This window comes from Giraffa tippelskirchi, chromosome 6, assembly GCF_054371585.1.
Source record: "Giraffa tippelskirchi isolate mGirTip1 chromosome 6, T2T-mGirTip1v1.2.pri, whole genome shotgun sequence".
In the NCBI taxonomy this organism is placed as follows: domain Eukaryota; kingdom Metazoa; phylum Chordata; class Mammalia; order Artiodactyla; family Giraffidae; genus Giraffa; species Giraffa tippelskirchi.
The window spans coordinates 98,454,881-98,474,132 of NC_137280.1; the positions used below are offsets into that span (position 1 = coordinate 98,454,881).

Below are 19,252 nucleotides of genomic sequence, written 5' to 3' on the forward strand. Positions count from 1 at the left end.
CCGTGAACTTCCAGATGTTCAAGCTGGTTTTAGAAAAGGCAGGGGAACCAGAGATCAAATTGCCAATATCCGCTGGATCATCGAAAAAGCAAGAGAGTTCCAGAAAAACATCTATTTCTGCTTTATTGACTATGCCAAAGCCTTTGACTGTGTGGATCACAATAAACTGTGGAAAATTCTGAAAGAGATGGGAATACCAGACCATCTGACCTGTCTCTTGAGGAACCTGTATGCATGTCAGGAAGCAACAGTGAGTACTGGACATTGAACAACAGACTGGTTCCAAATAGGAAAAGGAGTATGTCAAGGCTGTATATTGTCACCCTGCTTATTTAACTTCTATGCAGAGTACATCATGAGAAATGCTGGGCTGGAAGAAACACAAGCTGGAATCAAGATTGCCAGGAGAAATATCAATAACCTCAGATATGTGGATGACACCACCCTTATGGCAGAGATTGAAGAAGAACTAAAGAGCCTCTTGATGAAGGCGAAGGGGAGAGTGAAAAATTTGGCTTAAAGCTCAATGTTCAGAAAACTAAGATCATGGCATCTAGTCCCATCACTCCATGGGAAATAGTTGGGGAAACAGTGGAAACAGTGTCAGACTTTATTTTTTTGGGCTCCAGAATCACTGCTGATGGTGACTGCAGCCATGAAATTAAAAGACCCTTACTCCTTGGAAGGAAGGTTATGGCCAACCTAGATAGCATATTTAAAAGCAGAGACATTACTTTGCCAACAAAAGTCCATCTAGTTAAGGCTATGGTTTTTCCAGTGGTCATGTATGGATGTGAGAGTTGGACGGTGAAGAAAGCTGAGCGCCGAAGAATTGATGCTTTTGAACTGTGGTGTTGGAGAAGACTCGTGAGTCTCTTGGACTGCAAGGAGATCCAATCAATCCATCCTAAAAGAGATCAATCCTGGGTGTTCATTGGAAGGTCTGATGTTGAAGCTGAAACTCCAATACTTTGTCCACCTCATGTGAAGGGTTGACTCATTGGAAAAGACCCTAATGCTGGGTAGGATTGGAGGTGGGAGGAGAAAGGGATGACAGAGGATGAGATGGTTGGATGGCATCACCGACTCAATGAACATGGGTTTGGGTAGACTCTGGGAGTTGGTGATGGACAGAGAGGCCTGGCGTGCTGCAATTCATGGGGTCGCAAAGAGTCGGACACGACTGTGCGACTCAACTGAACTGAAATGAGTGCAATTGTGTGGTTGTTTGAGCATTCTTTGGCATTGCCTTTCTTTGGGATTGTATGGCAAAAACCACTACAATATTGTAAAGTAATTAGCCTCCAACTGAAGTAAATAAATTAATTAAAAAAATAAAAAAGCAAAGTACATACCTTAATGAAAAAGTACTTTATTGCTGAAAAGTGTTAACCATCATGACAACAGAGTTGCCACAGACTTTATATTTGCAAAAACAGTTGAATGAAGGAAAGCAAAACACAATAAAATAAGGTATGCCTGTATTTCTTCTAACCAAATTTAGTTAAATTTTAACCAATATGGATCATAATATTTACTATGTTATAACATGGTTTGCTAGCTAATGTGTTTCTATTAGTAAATATGGATTTTATTATCATTTTAATGGTGCTCTATAATATTTTACAGCTATATCATAATTAATTTAACAGTGTTCTTCCTATTGAACTTTTTGAATATCTGGAAAAACACTTCTGTGTTTGTTATTCTATCTTTGCACACTTCCTCATTGTATTGTCATACAAATGGAATTGCTGAATCCTAGACTTGTAGGGTTGTCCTTCAGAAAGATTATATCAAATTGACTGTGGATGTATTTAGCATCATTCCTAAACTGTTCAGCCAGATACTACTGGTATGTTTGTTGATCTGTGAGGCAGTTATAGCTTAGTGATTAAAAGCATTGGTTTGGGAGTTAACCTACCTGGGCTTATATCCTGACTCTGTTAATAATTTGTTAATTGTATGACTTTGGGAAATCATATAACTTAACTTTTCTGAGCTGGTTTTATCTATCTTTGGGTAGGGGAGGTGTTATTACTTGATATATGGTATAGTTGGAAAGATTAGTGGAGTTAATTTTTTAATTCCTTATTCTGGGACCTGGTACATAGTGAAGTCATAGTGTTTGAGAGATGCATTTTAAACTTGTTAAGACAAAATCTCTTAATTTTGATTCATTATTCTTATCTTCTCATTTTTCCACCCAATAAATCCTATAGCTGGGCTGAGAAAAGAGATGCACTGAATCTTGTAATCCCTGAAGATAAGGAAGATTTGGAAAAATTAGTAGATGTGTACAAGGTACTGAATCATCTAAATAAAGATTGGTCATTAGTGGAGAGCTTCGTCCTTCAGGACCCATCCACTGGTAAGCTAGCTTTGTGTGTATTACATGTGCATGTGCACATGTGGGTATATACCTATATGTCCGTGAGCTTTTTCTCATATTTCTGAATCTCTTTCTGAGCTTGTGAGAGTACTTGAGAGTGTGTTCCTTGAAAGTTTAATAGATCTTACAAATAAAACTATTAAAACCTGGGGAATATTTTACAGACAAGTATTTGATGTATTTTTATTTCTTAAATGTTTATTGGTCTATTTAGCCTTTGTAATCCTTCTTGTACCCACTTTTATCATTTTATCTTTTCTAGGTTTTAGAATTTATTGGTCTATATTTCATATTTATTCTTTTATAAGATTAGATATTTTTTGCATTGTGAATTATTTTTATTCTTATCTCACTGTTTAACTTATATCTTTTGTTCTTGACCATTTTGACTATATAAAATATTTTTAAAGAATCAGATTTGGTTTTATTTTTTCTGTTCTTTAATGTAGTAAAATATGCATAACATATTTATCATTTTAACCACTTGTGAGTGTACAATTCAGTTTATTTCTGGGCTTTCTATACTATTCTCTTGGTTTATGTGTGTCTTTAGGCCAGTCACATACTTAAAATTTTTTAAATAATGTTTAAATACATATAATATAAAATATTTTGCCGTCTAACCATTTTTTTTAACATACAGTTCAAGAGTGTTACATACACTTCACATCTGTGCAGCCAGTCTCTAGAAATATGTTTGTTTTGTAAAAATGAAACTCTAACTTCTATTTCCCACTTTCCCCTGACAGCTATTCTTCTCCTTTAGGTCTTGATGAATTTATTAGCCTTTTTTGTTAACTGGCATATTTTACTTAGCGGTTGCCCTCAGAATTCATTCACATTGTAGCATATGTCAAAATTTCCATCTTTTCTAAGGCTAAATAATATTACATCATATGTATAAAACATATCATATGGATATTGTGTTTATTCATTCATCTGTCTTTGAATACTTGGATTGCATCTAACTTTTGACTTCTGTGATTAATGCTGCTATGAATATAAGTGTACAAATAACTCTTCAAGACCCTGCCTTCAGTTTGTTAGGATATATATATCCAGAATCAGACTTGCTGGCAATTCTATTTTCTAATTTTTTAGAACTTCTGTCCTCTTTTCCATATTTATTACACTATTTTACATTCCCCCTAACAGTACACAAGTTTCAGTATCTCCAAATCCTCATCATCACTAGGTTTTTGGTTTTGCTTTTTTGATAGCAGCCATCCTAATGGGTATAAGGTGGTATCTCATTGTGGTTTTGGTTTGCATTTCCTTAGTAATTAGTGATATTGAGCATCTTTTCATCTGCTTATTAGCTATTTGCATTATCTTCTTTGGGCAAATGTCTATTCAAATCCTTTGCTCATTTTTAAGGCTTAGTTTTTTTTGGTTGTTGTTCATTTTTACTTTTTAATTGCTGTAGTGGCTTTGTAATAAGTTTTGAAGTCAGAGAATGTGAGTCCTCCCAACTTTATTCTTCTTTTCAAGATTGTTTAGCTGTTTGGGATCCCTTACACTTCTAGATGAATCTGAGCATCAACTTTTCCATTTCTGCCAAAAAGGCTCTAGGAATTTTGATAGGAATTTCATTTAACCTATAAATTGTTTTGGGTAGTATTAACAGATGGACAGTGACTTAAGTCTTCCTATAGTTTCCATCTCTTCAGATGTTTTAAAATTTCTTTCAGCAATTCTTTGTAGTTTTCATTGTACAAGTCTTTCACCTCCTTGACTAGATTTATACCTAAGTATTTAATTCTTTTATATGCTATTATAAAAGGAATTGCTTTCTTAATATTCTTTGATGATTGTTCATTGCCAGCTTTTTGTGTGTTTATACTGTACCCAGCAACTTTGGGGTTGGTTTGTTAGCACAAGTAGCTTTCTTGTGGATTTTTTGAGATTTTCTTTGTATAGACTCATGTTATCTGTGAGTAGAGACCATTTTACTTCTCCCTTTCCTATATGGATGCCTTTTTATTTCTTTTGTTGTCTAATGGTTCTGGCTAGCACTTTCAGTAACAGCATTGAATACTAGTGGTCAAAGTGGAAATCCTTGTCTTTTTCTGGATCTTCAGGGGAAAGCTTTCAGTCTTTTGCCAATGAGTATTATGTAAACTGAGTTTTTCATGAGTACTCTTTATTGTGTTGAGGAATTTCCCCTCTATTCCTAGCTTTATGAGATTTTTTTTTTATCATAAAAGGGTATTGGATTATGTCTAATAAGACTCCTGTATCAGTTGAGATGATCAAGTGTTTTTTCCCCCTTTGCTCTATTAATGTAATATATTGCATTGATCCACTTTCTTAGGTTGAACTACGCTTGCATTCATGGGCTAAATCCCACTTGGTCATGATGCGTAATTCTTTTAATATGCTGTTGGATTTTATTTGCTAATATTTTGTTGAGTTTTTTACATTTATAAGGGATATTGGTCTTTAAGTTTCCTCTTGTAGAATGAGATAGGAGCTGTTCCCTTCCCTTCAACTTTTTGGGCAAAGTTGAAAAGAATTGGTATTAATGCTTTTTAAAATATTTGGTAAAATTCACCAGTGAAACTATTTGGTCCAGGACTTTAGTTCTCTGGAAGGTTTTTGATTACTGCTTCAGTCTTTTTGCTTGTTATTGATCTGCTGAGATTTTCTATTTCTTCTTGAGGCAGTTTAGTTAATTTATATATTTGTCCCTTTCTTCTAAGCTATCTAATTTGTTGATATACAGTTGGTCATAGAATCCTCATATGTTCTTATTGCTGAAAGTTTGTAGTGATGTCCCCGCATTCATTTCTGATTTTAGTAGTTTGTCTTCTGTCTCTTATTTTCATTGTCAACCTATCTGAAGGTTTGTCAGTTCTGTTAATCATTTCAAAGAGCCAACTTTGGTTTTATTAATTTTCTCTGTTGTTTTTCTGTTATCTGTTTTGTCTATCTCTGGTCTATCTTTATTAGTTCCTTCTTTCTACCATCTTTGGGTTTAGTTCTTTTTTTTCTAGTTCCTTAAGTTGTAAAGTTAATTTGAAATCTTTCTTCTTTTTCTCATGTAAGCATTTACAGCTATAAAATTTCCCTCTTACCACTGCTTTCACTGAATCACACAAGTTTTGGTATGTTGTATTTTTATTTTCATTTGTCACTAAGTATTTTCTAATTTCTCTTTTGATTTGTTCTTAACCAATTGGTTAAGACTTTGTTGTTAATTTCTCCATATTTGTGAGCTTCAACTTCTAGTCAGAGAAGATGCTTTGTATGATATATATCTTTTAAAATATGTTGTGACTTATTTTGTGGCCTAGCATATGAGGTAGCTTAGAGAATGTCCAATGTACACTTGAGAAGATACGCACTTGAAAAAAATATTCTATTGTTGGATGGATTGTTCTTCATATATCTCTTAGGTCTAGTTGATTTATTGTGTTTCTCAAGTGCTCTGTTTCCTTATTCATCTTTTGTCTGGTTGATCTATTCATTATTGAAAGAGTATTGAAAGCTCCAACTATTTCTGTAAAAGTATCTATTTTGCCCTTCTGTTTTGTGAATTTTTACTTCCTGTATTTTGAGAATCTGTTATAAGGTGTATGTTTTGTTCAGTTGCTCAGTCATGTCTGACTCTTTTGCAATCCCATGGACTGATGCAGCATGCTATGCTTCCCTGTCTTTTACTATCTTCCAGAGTTTGCTCAAACTCATGTCCATTGAATTGATGATGCCATCCAACAATCTCATCCCCTGTCACCACCTTTTCCTCCTACCCTCAATCTTTCCCAGCATCAGGGTCTTTTCCAATGAGTCAGTTCTTTGCATCAGGTGGCCAAAGTATTGGAGCTTTGGTTTCAGCATCAGTGCTTCCAATGAATATTCAAAGTTGATTTCCTTTAGGATTAACTGGTTTGATCACCTTGCAATCCAGCGGACTTTCCAAAGTCCCCGGGACCACAGTTCAGAAGTGCCAGTCCTTCGGTGCTCAGCCTTCTTTATGGTGTGTGTAAAAGTCTATGGTTGTTACATCTTCTTGCTGTATTGACCATTTTATTAATATATAATGTCCTCGTTAGTCTGTTCTAACCTTTTTGGATTTAAAGTCTATTTTTTTCTGCTTGCTTAAATCTGCTTTTAACCCTTGTAGTATACTTTTTTTACTTCAGTTATTGTACTTTTCAATTCCATAATTTCTTTTTGGCTCCTTTATATAATATCTGTCTCTATTGTTACTCTCTTTTTGTTCATATGTCATTTCTTATTTTGTTCATGTCTTACTTTAGCTCTTTAAGCATATTAAAGAGTTTTAGTCTAGTAAGTCTGATATCTGGATTTACTCAGGTATAATTTCTGTTGATTTATTTTGTTCTTTTGTATGCACTATACTTTCCTGTTTCTTTGTATGGCTTGTAATTTTTTTCCCTTGCTCAAAACTGATATTTGAATTTTATAATTTGGTAATTTTGGATATAGTATTCTCCCTCTTCCCTAGGGTTAGCAGATTTTGTTGTTGTTATTATTGTAGGGTATCTCTTTGCTGGGGAGTAGCCTAAGATGAAAGCTTAAGTTCTCATTGTCTTTTCTCAGCCTACATCTTTCCCTGGGCATTCACAGTGGCTTTCTAAATTCCATCATATATGTGATTGTTTTTGGATGTCCATAAAAATAGATGTGGTTCCTTTAAATCTCCTGGAAGCTGCTTTAGCTGGTGGAGATTAGAACAATGACAGCTAACCTCTGCACCTGGAGGACAAGGTTTTTATTATCCACTGTGGCTTCAGCCATGCCAGAAATGTGGGTTGCTATCCCTGTTGCCACCTGACATAGGGATGAATAGTTGGAATTCTATTGAGTTCTGAAATCAAATGATATCAGCTGCAGTTTACCAGCCAAGCATTCCCTTAGAAGCTTCAAACTTTCAATTGTACTCTGGAGTTCCGTAACAGTCAGTTTAGACATTTTTTGACACTGCAATTATTGTCTAGCTATAGAGAGAGAGATTCCCCGCTCTTCTTACTCTGCTCTATTCCCTGATATCATTCCAGGCTCTGTTTGTTTTGTTTCATTCTTTTTTCCTCTCTGTTCTTCACACTGAGGAACCTCATTTGACCTACCTTCAAGTTCAATGATTCTTTTTTCTGCCAGTTCACGTCTGTTGGTGAGCCCTTCTAGTAAATTTTGTGTTACATTTCTTGTGTTTTTCAAGCCCAGAATTTCCATTTGGTTCTTTTTTATACTTCACTCTCTTTATAGTATTCTCTCTTTGATGAGACATCATGATTATTCTTTAATATTTTTTAGACATAATTGTCCTTAAGTCTTGGAAAATATTTATAATAGTTGATTTAAAGTCTTACTTAGTAAGTCCAGTGTATGGGTTTTCAGATTGCTTTTCTTCTGTGTAAAAATTGTACTTTCCTGTTTCTTTGCATGTCTTGTATTTTTGAGGTATGAAAACTGGACATTTTAGTAATGTAACATGGGAACTGTGGAAATCAGATTCCCCTTCATCTTACTCCCAGGTTTTGTTGTTGTTGATCCTGTTTGTTTAATGACTTACACACTGTAATTCTGTTCTGTAGTGTATATGTTCTTTGTGTAGCCTCTTAAGTCTCTGCTTTGTTAGTTGGTCAGCTAATTTTTGAACGAAGATTTTCTTGGTTATCTTGTCACAAAAGTTTCTCAGCATTTGCTGTGGGACCCTGTGTGGATGTCAGGACATACTTTCAATACTCAGGCAGATTACAACTCTGCCTTATCTTTCATATCCTGTTGGTACAGAGATTCAAGGACAGAGGTAAATGAGAGATTAGGGCCTTCTTGGGTCTTTCCTAGGAGTGTACAGTGCACTGTACACGTGAGTGGCATTCTAGAGTCCTACAGTTGTGTCAGAGCTTTTCAAAGCTCTCTGTGGACATCTTATTCCCCAGTTTTTCCTTTATGCTAAGGGCTCTGCTGAGAAAGTGGACAACATGAAGGAACAGATGGGTAATATAAGCAGAGAGATGGAAACTCTAAGATTTAAAAGGAAATGCTTGAGGGGAGGAGATAAATTTGGAGATTGGGATTGACATATACACACTACTATATATAAAGTAGATGACTAATAAGAACCTACTGAATAGCACAGGAACTCTGCTCAATACTCTATATGGTTGATAAAATCTAAAAAATAGTGGATATATGTATATGTATAGTTGATTCACTTTGCTGTAGAGCAGAAACTAGCACAATATTGTAAATCAGCTATACTCCAATAAAAATTAATTTAAATAAAGGAAATGTTAGAAATTTTAAAACTTCTGTAACAGAAATGAAGACTGCCTTTGATGGGCTTATCAGCTGGACAGGAATGGGGAAAGAAACAGTGAACTTGAAGATATGTTAACAAAAACTTCTTAGGCTGGAAAAATGAGAAAAATAATGTTAGAACAGTATATACAAGAATTATGAGAAAATTACAAAATAGGTATTATATGTATAATGGAAATACAAAAGGAAAAGAGAGAAAGAAATAGAAGAAATATTTAAGGTAAGCATAGCTTAGAATTTTCCAAAATTAATGACGAACACCAAACCACAGATCCAACAAACTCAGAGTATATGATGCAGGAAAAATACCTGAAAGTCTACACCAAACTGCACAAAATCAAAGAAAAATAAAAAAATTTTGAAGGAAAACATAAGGAAAAAACTATTTTACTTGTTGAAGAACAAGGACAGGAGTTTTATCAGGCCTTTGTTCAGAGTCATGCAAGTAAGAGGATAGTGGTGAAATATTTAAAGTGTTGAAAACAAAAAAAAACCATTGACCTAGAATTCTGTATCGAGTGAAATTAACCTTCCAAAGGGAAGTAAAATAAAGACTTTGTCAGATAAAAATTGAAGGAATTTGTTGCTGGTAAACCTACCTTGGAAGAAATATTAAAAGGAGTTGTTCAGAGAAAAGTAAAATGGTATGTGTCAGAAACTTGGGTCTGTATATAAAGGAAGAGTTCAATAAACAATAAGGAAGATATTAGTTTGTTCAATAATAATGGAAAAATATATTAAATGATTATAGTTAACGCACAGATCAAATGAATGAGAGCAGTGTTATAAGGAATAGGAGGAAAAATTGAGAATTCTCTGCTATAAGGTATATGCAATACCCAAGAAGCGGTACAGTGTTAATGTGCAAGTAAACATATTGAAAACTCTAGGGCAACTACTGTAAGTTTTTAAGAAGTTGATATTCTAATTATGGAATAGAAAATTATATAAAACTCTTAATTAAAACCAGAGAAGGAAGAAAGAGTAGAGGACAAAGAAACAAAGAACAAGGGCAATGAGTAGAATAACAAATATGATACAACTTAATCTAGCTATCAAATCCCTTACGATTATACAGTGCAAGTGGGAAATAGATTTAAGGGACTAGGTCTGATAGACAGAGTGCCTGATGAACTATGGAAGGAGGTTCGTGACATTGTACAGGAGACAGGAATCAAGACCATCCCCAAGAAAAAGAAATGCAAAAAAGCAAAATGGCTGTCTGAGGAGGCCTTACAAACAGCTGTGAAAAGAAGAGACGCAAAAAGCAAAGGAGAAAAGGAAAGATATACCCATTTGAATGCAGAGTTCCAAAGAATAGCAAGGAGAGATAAGAAAGCCTTCCTCAGCGATCAGTGCAAAGAAATAGAGGAAAACAATAGAATGGGAAAGACTAGAGATCTCTTCCAGAAAATTAGAGATACCAAAGGAACATTTCATGCAAAGATGGGCTCAGTAAAGGACAGAAATGGTATGGACTTAACAGAAGCAGAAGATATTAAGAAGCGGTGGCAAGAATACACAGAACTGTACAAAAAAGATCTTCACAACCCAGATAATCACGATGTTGTGATCACTCACCTAGAGCCAGACATCCTGGAATGTGAAGTCAAGTGGGCCTTAGGAAGCATCACTACGAACAAAGCTAGTGGAGGTGATGGAATACCAGTTGAGCTATTTCAAATCCCAAAAGATGATGCTGTGAAAGTGCTGTACTCAATATGCCAGCCAATTTGGAAAACTCAGCAGTGGCCACAGGACTGGAAAAGGTCAATTTTCATTTCAGTCCCTAAGAAAGGCAATGCCAAAGAATGCTCAAACTACCGCACCGTTGCACTCATCTCACATGCTAGTAAAGTAATGTGCAGAATTCTCCAAGCCAGGCTTCAACAGTACGTGAACCGTGAACTTCCAGATATTCAAGCTGGTTTTAGAAAAGGCAGAGGAACCAGAGATCAAATTGCCAACATCCGCTGGATCATCGACAAAGCAAGAGAGTTCCAGAAAAACATCTATTTCTGCTTTATTGACTATGCCAAAGCCTTTGACTGTGTGGATCACAATAAACTGTGGAAAATTCTGAAAGAGATGGGAATACCAGACCACCTGACCTGCCTCTTGAGAAATCTGTATGCAGGTCAAGAAGCAACAGTGAGAACTGGACATGGAACAACAGACTGGTTCCAAATAGGAAAAGGAGTATGTCAAGGCTGTATATTGTCACCCTGCTTATTTAACTTCTATGCAGAGTACATCATGAGAAATGCTGGGCTTGATGAAGCACAAGCTGGAATCAAGATTGCCAAGAGAAATATCAATAACCTCAGATACGCAGATGACACCACCTTTATGGCAGAAAGTGAAGAAGAGCTAAAAGCCTCTTGATGAAATTGAAAGAGGAGAGTGAAAAAGTTGACTTAAAGCTCAACATTCAGAAAACTAAGATCATGGCATTTGGTCCCATCACTTCATGGCAAATAGATGGGGAAACAGTGGAAACAGTTCAGTTCAGTTCAGTCGCTCAGTCGTGTCCGACTCTTTGCGACCCCATGAATTGCAGCACGCCAGGCCTCTCTGTCCATCATCAACTCCCGGAGTCTACCCAAACCCATGTCCATCGAGTCGGTGATGCCATCCAACCATCTCATCCTCTGTCGTCCCCTTCTCCTCCCGCCCTCAATCCTACCCAACATTAGGGTCTTTTCCAATGAGTCAACCCTTCGCATGAGGTGCCCAAAGTATTGGAGTTTCAGCTTCAACATCAGACCTTCCAATGAACACCCAGGCGTGATCTCTTTTAGGATGGATTGATTGGATCTCCTTGCAGTGGAAACAGTGGCAGACTTTATTTTGGGGGGCTCCAAAATCACTGCTGATGGTGACTGAAGCCATGAAATTAAAAGACGCTTGCTCCTTTGGAGAAAAGCTATGACCTACCTAGACAGCATATTAAAATGCAGAGACATTACTTTGCCAATAAAGGTCCATCTCGTCAAGGCAATGGTTTTTCCAGTAGTCATGTATGGATGTGAGAGTTGGACTGTAAAGAAAGCTGAGCACTGAAGAATTGATGCTTTTGAACTGTGGTATTGGTGAAGACTCTTGAGAGTCCCTTGGACTGCAAGGAGATCCAACCAGTCCATCGTAAAGGAGATCAGTCCTGGGTGTTCATTGGAAGGACTGATGTTGAAGCTGAAACTCCAATACTTTGGCCACCTGATACGAAGAGCTGACTCATTTGAAAAGACCCTGATGCTGGGAAAGATTGAAGGCAGGAGGAGAAGGGGCTGACAGAGGATGAGATGGTTGGATGGCATCACCGACTCAATGGAGATGAGTTGGAGTAAATTCCAGGAGTTGATGATGGACAGGGAGGCCTAGTGTGCTGTGTGGTCCATGGGGTCGTGAAGAGTTGGACATGAGTGAGCGACTGAACTGAACTGAATCCAGCTATATTAATGATTACTTTAAATGTGAATGGTCATAATTCTCCAATTAGGGACTTCCCTGGTGGTATAGTGGTTAAGAATTTGTCTTGCAATGCAGAAGACTGGGTTAAGTCATGGTATTAAATCCCACTGGTCATGGGATTAAAATCCCACATGCTGCAGAGCTACTGAGTCCAACCACCACAACTAGAGAGTGTGTGCACTGCAATTGAAGATCTGTACAGTGCAAGAAAAGATCCCCCCATGATGCAGCTAAGACCTCACACAGCCAAATAAATAATAAAATAAATAACTATTCAAAAAGGAAATAAAGCCTTTAGTGCAGAAGAAAAAGTTCACCAATTAACTGACAGACTGCCCTGATGCTGGGAAAGATTGAGGGTAGGAGAAGAAGGGGGCGACAGAGGATAAGATGGCTGGATGGTTGTCTCAATGGACATAAGTTTGAGCAAACTCTGGGAGATAGTGAAGGATAGGGAAGCCTGGTGTGCTGCAGTCCAGGGGGTCACAAAGAGTTGGTCACGACTGAGGGACTGAACAACAGACCACCAGGAAGTCCCTGCTTAGTTCTTTTTAAATAATATTTGCTTCTCATTATGTTCAAGTTTTTCTTTATATCTTTGTGCTTATTCATAATGTTTATAATAACTATCTAAAAGTTCTTGTTTAGTAGTTTATAATCTATTATTGTTGGGTCCTTTTAAGTTGATTGATTTTTCCCTGGTTATGGTTTATATTTTCCTGATATCTTCACGTTATTACAGGAAAGAAAGTGGGGCCAGAGAGGATGGTCATGTCCCAGCTCTCAGAAAATGGAGGCGTAGTGTTATAAATATTTACATTTAGTAAGGAGACATAATAATATATAAAGGCCTTTCACAGTAAGTTAAATATGCATATTGCAAACTCCATAGCAGCCATTACAAATTTTTTTTTTTTGTAATGACAGCTAAGAAATCAGTGGTGCAGATGAAATGGATTAAATAGGATGGCCATCAAGTGTAGGTTCTTGGCTTAGCTCAGGAAAGAATTCAAGGGTGAGCATAGTAAAGTGAAAGGTTTATTCAGGGATATATACACTCCATAAACAGAGTGTGGGCCATCTCAGAAGGTGAGAGAGGCACCAGGGTATGAGGTTGTCTGTTTTTATAGGGGTAGGTACGGAATTTCATTGGCTAATGAGTGAGAGGAGTATTCTAGCTGTTTTGGGGAAGGGATGGGCATTTTCTTTTTTTTTTTAGTTTTTATTTTTTTAATTAATTTTAATTGGAGGCTAATTACTTTACAATATTGTAGTGGTTTTTACCATACGTTGACATGAATCAGCCATGGGTTTACATGTATTCCCCATCCTGAAACCTCCTCCCACCTCCCAACCCATCCCATCCCTCTGGGTCATTGCAGTGCACCAGCCCTGAGCACCCTGTCTAATGCATCGAACCTGGACTGGCAATCTGTTTCACATTTGATAATATACATGTTTCAATGCTATTCTCTCAAATCATCCCACCCTCGCCTTTTCCCACAGAGTCCAAAAGACTGTTCTTTTTATCTGTGTCTCTTTTGCTGTCTCACATATAGGGTCATTGTTACCATCTTTCTAAATTCCATATATATGTGGTAGTATACTGTATTGGTGTTTTTCTTTCTGACTTACTTCACTCTGTATAATAGGCTCCAGTTTCATCCGCCTCATCTAGAACTGATTCAAATGCATTCTTTTTAATGGCTGAGTAATATTCCATTGTGTATATGTACCCAGCTTTCTTACCATTCGCCTGCCGATGGACATCTAGGTTGCTTCCATGTCCTGGCTATTGTAGGCAGTGCTGCAGTGAACATTGGGGTACATGTGTCTCTTTCAATTCTGGTTTCCTTGGCGTGTATGCCCAGCAGTGGGATTGCTTGGGGCATATGGCAGTTCTATTTCCAGTTTTATAAGGAATCTCCACACTGTTCTCCACAGTGGCTGTACTAGTTTGCATTCCCACCAACAATGTAAGAGCCTTCCCTTTTTTCCACACCCTCTCCAGCATTTATTGCTTGTAGACTTTTTGATAACAGCCATTCAGACTGGCGTGAGATGGTACCTCATTGTGGTTTTGATTTGCATTTCTCTGATAATGAGTGATGTTGAGCATCTTTTCATGTGTTTGTTAGCCATCTGTATGTCTTCTTTAGAGAATTATCTGTTTAGTTCTTTGGCCCATATTTTGCTTGGGTCATTTATTTTTCTGGAATTGAGCTGCAGGAGCTGCTTCTATATTTTTGAGATTAATCCTTTGTCAGTTGCTTCGTTTGCTATTATTTTCCCCCATTCTGAAGGCTGTCTTTTCACCTTGCTTATAGTTTCCTTCGTTGTGCAGAAGCTTTTAAGTTTAATTAGGTCCCACTTGTTTATTTTTGCTTTTATTTCCATTACTCTGGGAGGTGGGTCTTAGAGGATCCTGCTGTGATTTATGTCGGAGAGTGTTTTGCCTATGTTTTCCTCTAGGAGTTTTATAGTTTCTGGTCTTACGTTTAGATCTTTAATCCATCTTGAGTTTATTTTTGTGTATGGTGTTAGAAAATGTTCTAGTTTCATTCTTTTACAAGTGGTTGGCCAGTTTTCCCAGCACCACTTGTTAAAAAGATTGTCTTTTCTCCATTATATATTCTTGCCTCCTTTGTCGAAGATAAGGTGTCCATAGGTGTGCGGATTTATCTCTGGGCTTTCTATTTTGTTCCATTGATCTATATTTCTGTCTTTGTGCCAGTACCATACTGTCTTGATGACTGTGGCTTTGTAGTAGAGCCTGAAGTCAGGCAGGTTGATTCCTCCAGTTCCCTTCTTCTTTCTCAAGATTGCTTTGGCTATTCGAGGTTTTTGTATTTCCATACAACTTGTGAAATTATTTGTTCTAGTTCTCTAAAAAATACCGTTGGTAGCTTGATAGGGATTGCATTGAATCTATAGATTGCTTTGGGTAGTATACTCATTTTCACTATATTGATTCCCCCGATCCAGAACATGCTCCATCTATTTGTGTCATCTTTGATTTCTTTCATCAGTGTTTTATAGTGTTCTATATTAAGTCTTTTGTTTCTTTAGGTAGATGTGTTCCTAAGTGTTCTATTCTTTTCATTGCAATGGTGAATGGAATTGTTTCCTTAATTTCTCTTTCTGTTTTCTCATTGTTAGTGTATAGGAACGCAAGGGATTTCTGTGTGTTAATTTTACATCCTGCTACTTTACTATATTCATTGATTAGCTCTAGTAATTTTCTGGTGGAATCCTGAGGGTTTTCTATGTAGAAGATCATGTCATCTGCAAACAATGAGAGTTTTACTTCTTCTTTTCCAATCTGAATTGCTTTTATTTCTTTTTCTTCTCTGATTGCTGTGGCTAAAACTTCCAAAACTATGTTGAATAGTAGTGGTGAGAGTGGGCACCCTTGTTTTGTTCCTGACTTTAGGGGAAATGCTTTCAATTTTTCACCATTGAGGATAATGTTTGCTGTGGGTTTGTCATGTGTGGCTTTTATTATGTTGAGGTATATTCCTTTTATACCTGCTTTCTGGAGGGTTTTTATCATAAATGGGTGTTGAATTTTGTTAAAGGCTTTTTCTGCATCTATTGAGATAATCGTATGGTTTTTATCTTTCAATTTGTTAATGTAGTGTATCACATTGATTGATTTGTGGATATTAAAGAATCCTTGCATTCCTGGGATAAAGCCCACTTGGACATGATGCATGATCTTTTTAATATGTTGTTGGATTCTGTTTGCTAGAATTTTGTTGAGGTTTTTTGCATCTGTGTTCATCAGTGATATTGGCTTGTAGTTTTCTTTTTTTTGTGGCAAGGGATGGGCATTTTCAGGATTTGGACCACCGCCCACTTTTTGACTTTTATAGTTGGCCTTGGAATTTCATGGCGCCTATGGATATGTCATTTAGCTTGCTGATGTGTTATCATAATGAGCTATGTACTGAGGCTCAAGATCTAGTGAATGTGGACTTGTACCTTTCTGGCTCTAATCAGTTTATGTCATGTTCTTGGGCTGCATTATTCTTTTAAAGGTTGTGCTTGGTCCACTTCCTACATGAACCGGTCTAGTAGTTTTTTACTGGGTTCCAGGATTGTGAATTTTACCTTGAATTTTGTGATATTCTTTATAGAGTGTTTTTATTCTAGCAAGCATTTAAATGCAGATCAGTTTTATTCCTTTGAAGCTTGCTTTTAATTTTTGTTACAGTGAATCTAGAGTGGTCTGTATTCTGTGGATTAAGTCCTCCTGCAAGACCCGTTTTTGGTGGGATTTCTAGTGAGTGCTCTGTATATTCAGCATAGTTTCCCCATTTTGATAGTGGGCAGTCAGATGATTTCCTGCCTTGTATAAATGATGAGAATTGTTTAGATCTAAACTTCTTGATTATTATTTTTCCTCTACAGTATTTCTTTGTCTAGTTTTTTGGAATTTTGCCTAATGCAAGTATAGAATAGTATTATTAGCCAAAGAATAGAGGAGACCCATTTTTAGATTTCAGGACCTTTTTTTGTGTGTGTGTGTATGTTTCCCTCTTCTTTGATACTCTGTTCTGCAGTTTCTTACCTCCTTGGCGTCCCCAACAGTGATTTAAGAATTTGTCTCCAGGCAGAAATATGGGGCTATCATAGGGTTCTCATTGTCTCTTTTACTGTTCTTAAGGATTAGTCCTGCTCTGCTCTGCTTTTTGTCCAGTTTGATTTATTTTGTCCAGTTTTCTAGCTGCTCATGGTGAGAGAGAACAGTCTTGTAGCATCTAATATTTGTGGCAGAAGCAAAAGTCAGAATATTATTATTTTGATTTCCTAAGTCTAGTAAAATGAGTTATTATTAATTTCTTTAAAAATATCTTTCTGAAAACGTTTATTTTCCTGTTGCAAATAGAATTTATTCATTTTTTAGCCCTATTTCAAGCATGCCAAAAATTGAAGGAATTTTTCCTCAGAACTTTTGTTGTTCTAGTGTCCAGTGTAACTAATGGACAGACTGATACCAGTCTGATTCTCCCTTCTTTGTAGAATGCCTATTTCTTTTCCTCTCTTGCAAGGTCTTATCTTTATCCTTGGGCTAAGATTTCACAATGGTACTCTGGGAGATTTTTGTTTGTTAGTTTCATTTTCTCAGACTGACACTTGGTGAGTGCATTCAATACAAGAGATTGTGTTTTCTTTAGCTCTGGAAAATTGTATTTCTCATAACTTCTTTTATTTTCTCTCTTCTTTCTTTCTGGAGCTTGCATTACTTGTATGGGGGATCTCCTGCATTGATATTGTTTTTCTCATATTATTCATTTCTTTGCCTGTTTTTTATACTTCCTAGAACTGGCAATTTTACTTCGAATTTAATTTTTTGACAGTAACTTTGAACTTCTAAAATCTTTTTTATTTTTATGATCGTTGTTCTTTTTACAAAATGTTTTGCATTTGTGTTTTGGATGTATTGTCTATCAACTTAAATATCTCTTAAGTGTTATTTATCAGTTTTAAGGAAAGTTTTATCTGTTCCCATTATTATGTGTTTATCCAGGAACTCTTTTTCTCCATTTTTGTATTATCATGGATTCTGATGTTGGAGGGTTTCATTATATGCTTGGTGAATTTTTTTTAAATCATTTGTTCATATCAGAGAGGGTTGGTATCAGATAGGTTAAGTTGAAAGAGAAAACTTAAAACCTCTGAAAATACTGAAAATGTAAGCAGAATGTTTATATTGGTAGAATTTGGGTTAGCTGTTGGGGAGGATGCTAATCATACTCTAGGAAACATCAAAATGCCAATGTATCTGGTCTTTTTCTCAGGCATACTCAATTCCTTATAGAACACTCTGACTTTTTAAAACAGCTTTGTTGAGGAGCTATTTGCATACCATAAAATTCATTTATTTTAAGTGTACAGTTAAATGGCTTTGGAAAATTTAGGTTGAGTGCAGAGCTTACCACTAGTATCTTCCTTCTCTCAACGAGTATAGCCTCCGAGTCAGTTTACATTAATTGCTATCCAATGCCTTCAAATAATTGTTTTATTGATTGTGTTCATATTTTATATTTGCTTTTTGTGGGAAAGTTACTTCACTGTAAGCTACTTTATCATGGCAAAAACCAGAAGTCCCAAATCTATTGAACTTTTAATTCAATTTTTGTGTATTTCAATTTGGATAGTATTTGTCACCTTCTTGCAGTTTTATCGTATTTTAAGTCCCTATTCCATTTCTTCAGATATATTAAATATATTCTTTCATATTGCATGTCATATAATTCTAACATCTGAATTTAAAAATTTTTTCAGATTGTTTCTGCTTTTTTTTTTCCCTCCTGAGAGCTATTAATATTTGCTTTCCTTGGACTTCTTTCTGTGGAAATTATTCTTTGAAATCTGCTTGAAAGTGAGTTTCTCTAGAAATAATTTTCATTTGCATTAATAAGCTACCTTGCAGCACTACCAATGATTTATTAATCTTATCCGTTGTTTTCAATTCCAGGAGTTATTTTAGAGCATTTCTGTGGCTCAGTGGTAAAGAATTTGCCTACCAATCGCAGGAAGTGCGTGTTCGATCCCTGGGTCAGGAAGATCCCCTAGAGAAGGAAATGGTAACTCACTCCAGTATTCTTGCCTGGGAAATCTCATGGACAGAGGAGCCTGACGGGCTACATCCAGGAGGTCACAAAGAGTCGAATATGACTTAGCAACTGAGCACTGCATGTGCAGTAAAACCTTTCATGATGGAAGTGTTCTGTATCTGCACTATCCATCATGGTAGTTATTAGCCATATCTGGCTACTGAGCATTTGAAATGTAATTTAATTAATATGACTGAGTGACAGAATTTTAAATTTTATTTAATTTTAATAAATTTACACTTTAATAACCACATGTAGCCAGTAGTTACTGTGTTGGAGGATAGTTTTAGAAAGTCATTGCCCTAGCACCCCCATTCCCACTATTTCTAGATGATTTCAATTTTGTGTAAAGTATTGAGGTCTGATAGTATGCTCTGGTCTGTTCTTTCTTGTTGTTTAGTTAATAAGTCATGTCTGACTCTTTTGCAGCCCCATGGACTGTCGCCCACCAGGCTCCTCTGTCCATGGAATTTCC

At 36.3% G+C, this 19,252-nt stretch overlaps 1 protein-coding gene across 3 annotated transcripts in view; it reads left to right on the top strand.

The window, feature by feature from the left end:
* The window catches only part of LOC145510062 (prolyl 4-hydroxylase subunit alpha-2-like), a 109,729-nt gene that overhangs the window by 35,183 nt on the left and 55,294 nt on the right, over positions 1-19,252 (top strand). For all 3 annotated transcript variants that reach the window (XM_081500212.1, XM_081500213.1, XM_081500211.1), the window contains exon 4: positions 2,223-2,371. In XM_081500212.1, the coding sequence (XP_081356338.1) occupies positions 2,223-2,371 (149 nt within the window). The remainder of the gene's footprint in view (positions 1-2,222; positions 2,372-19,252) is intronic.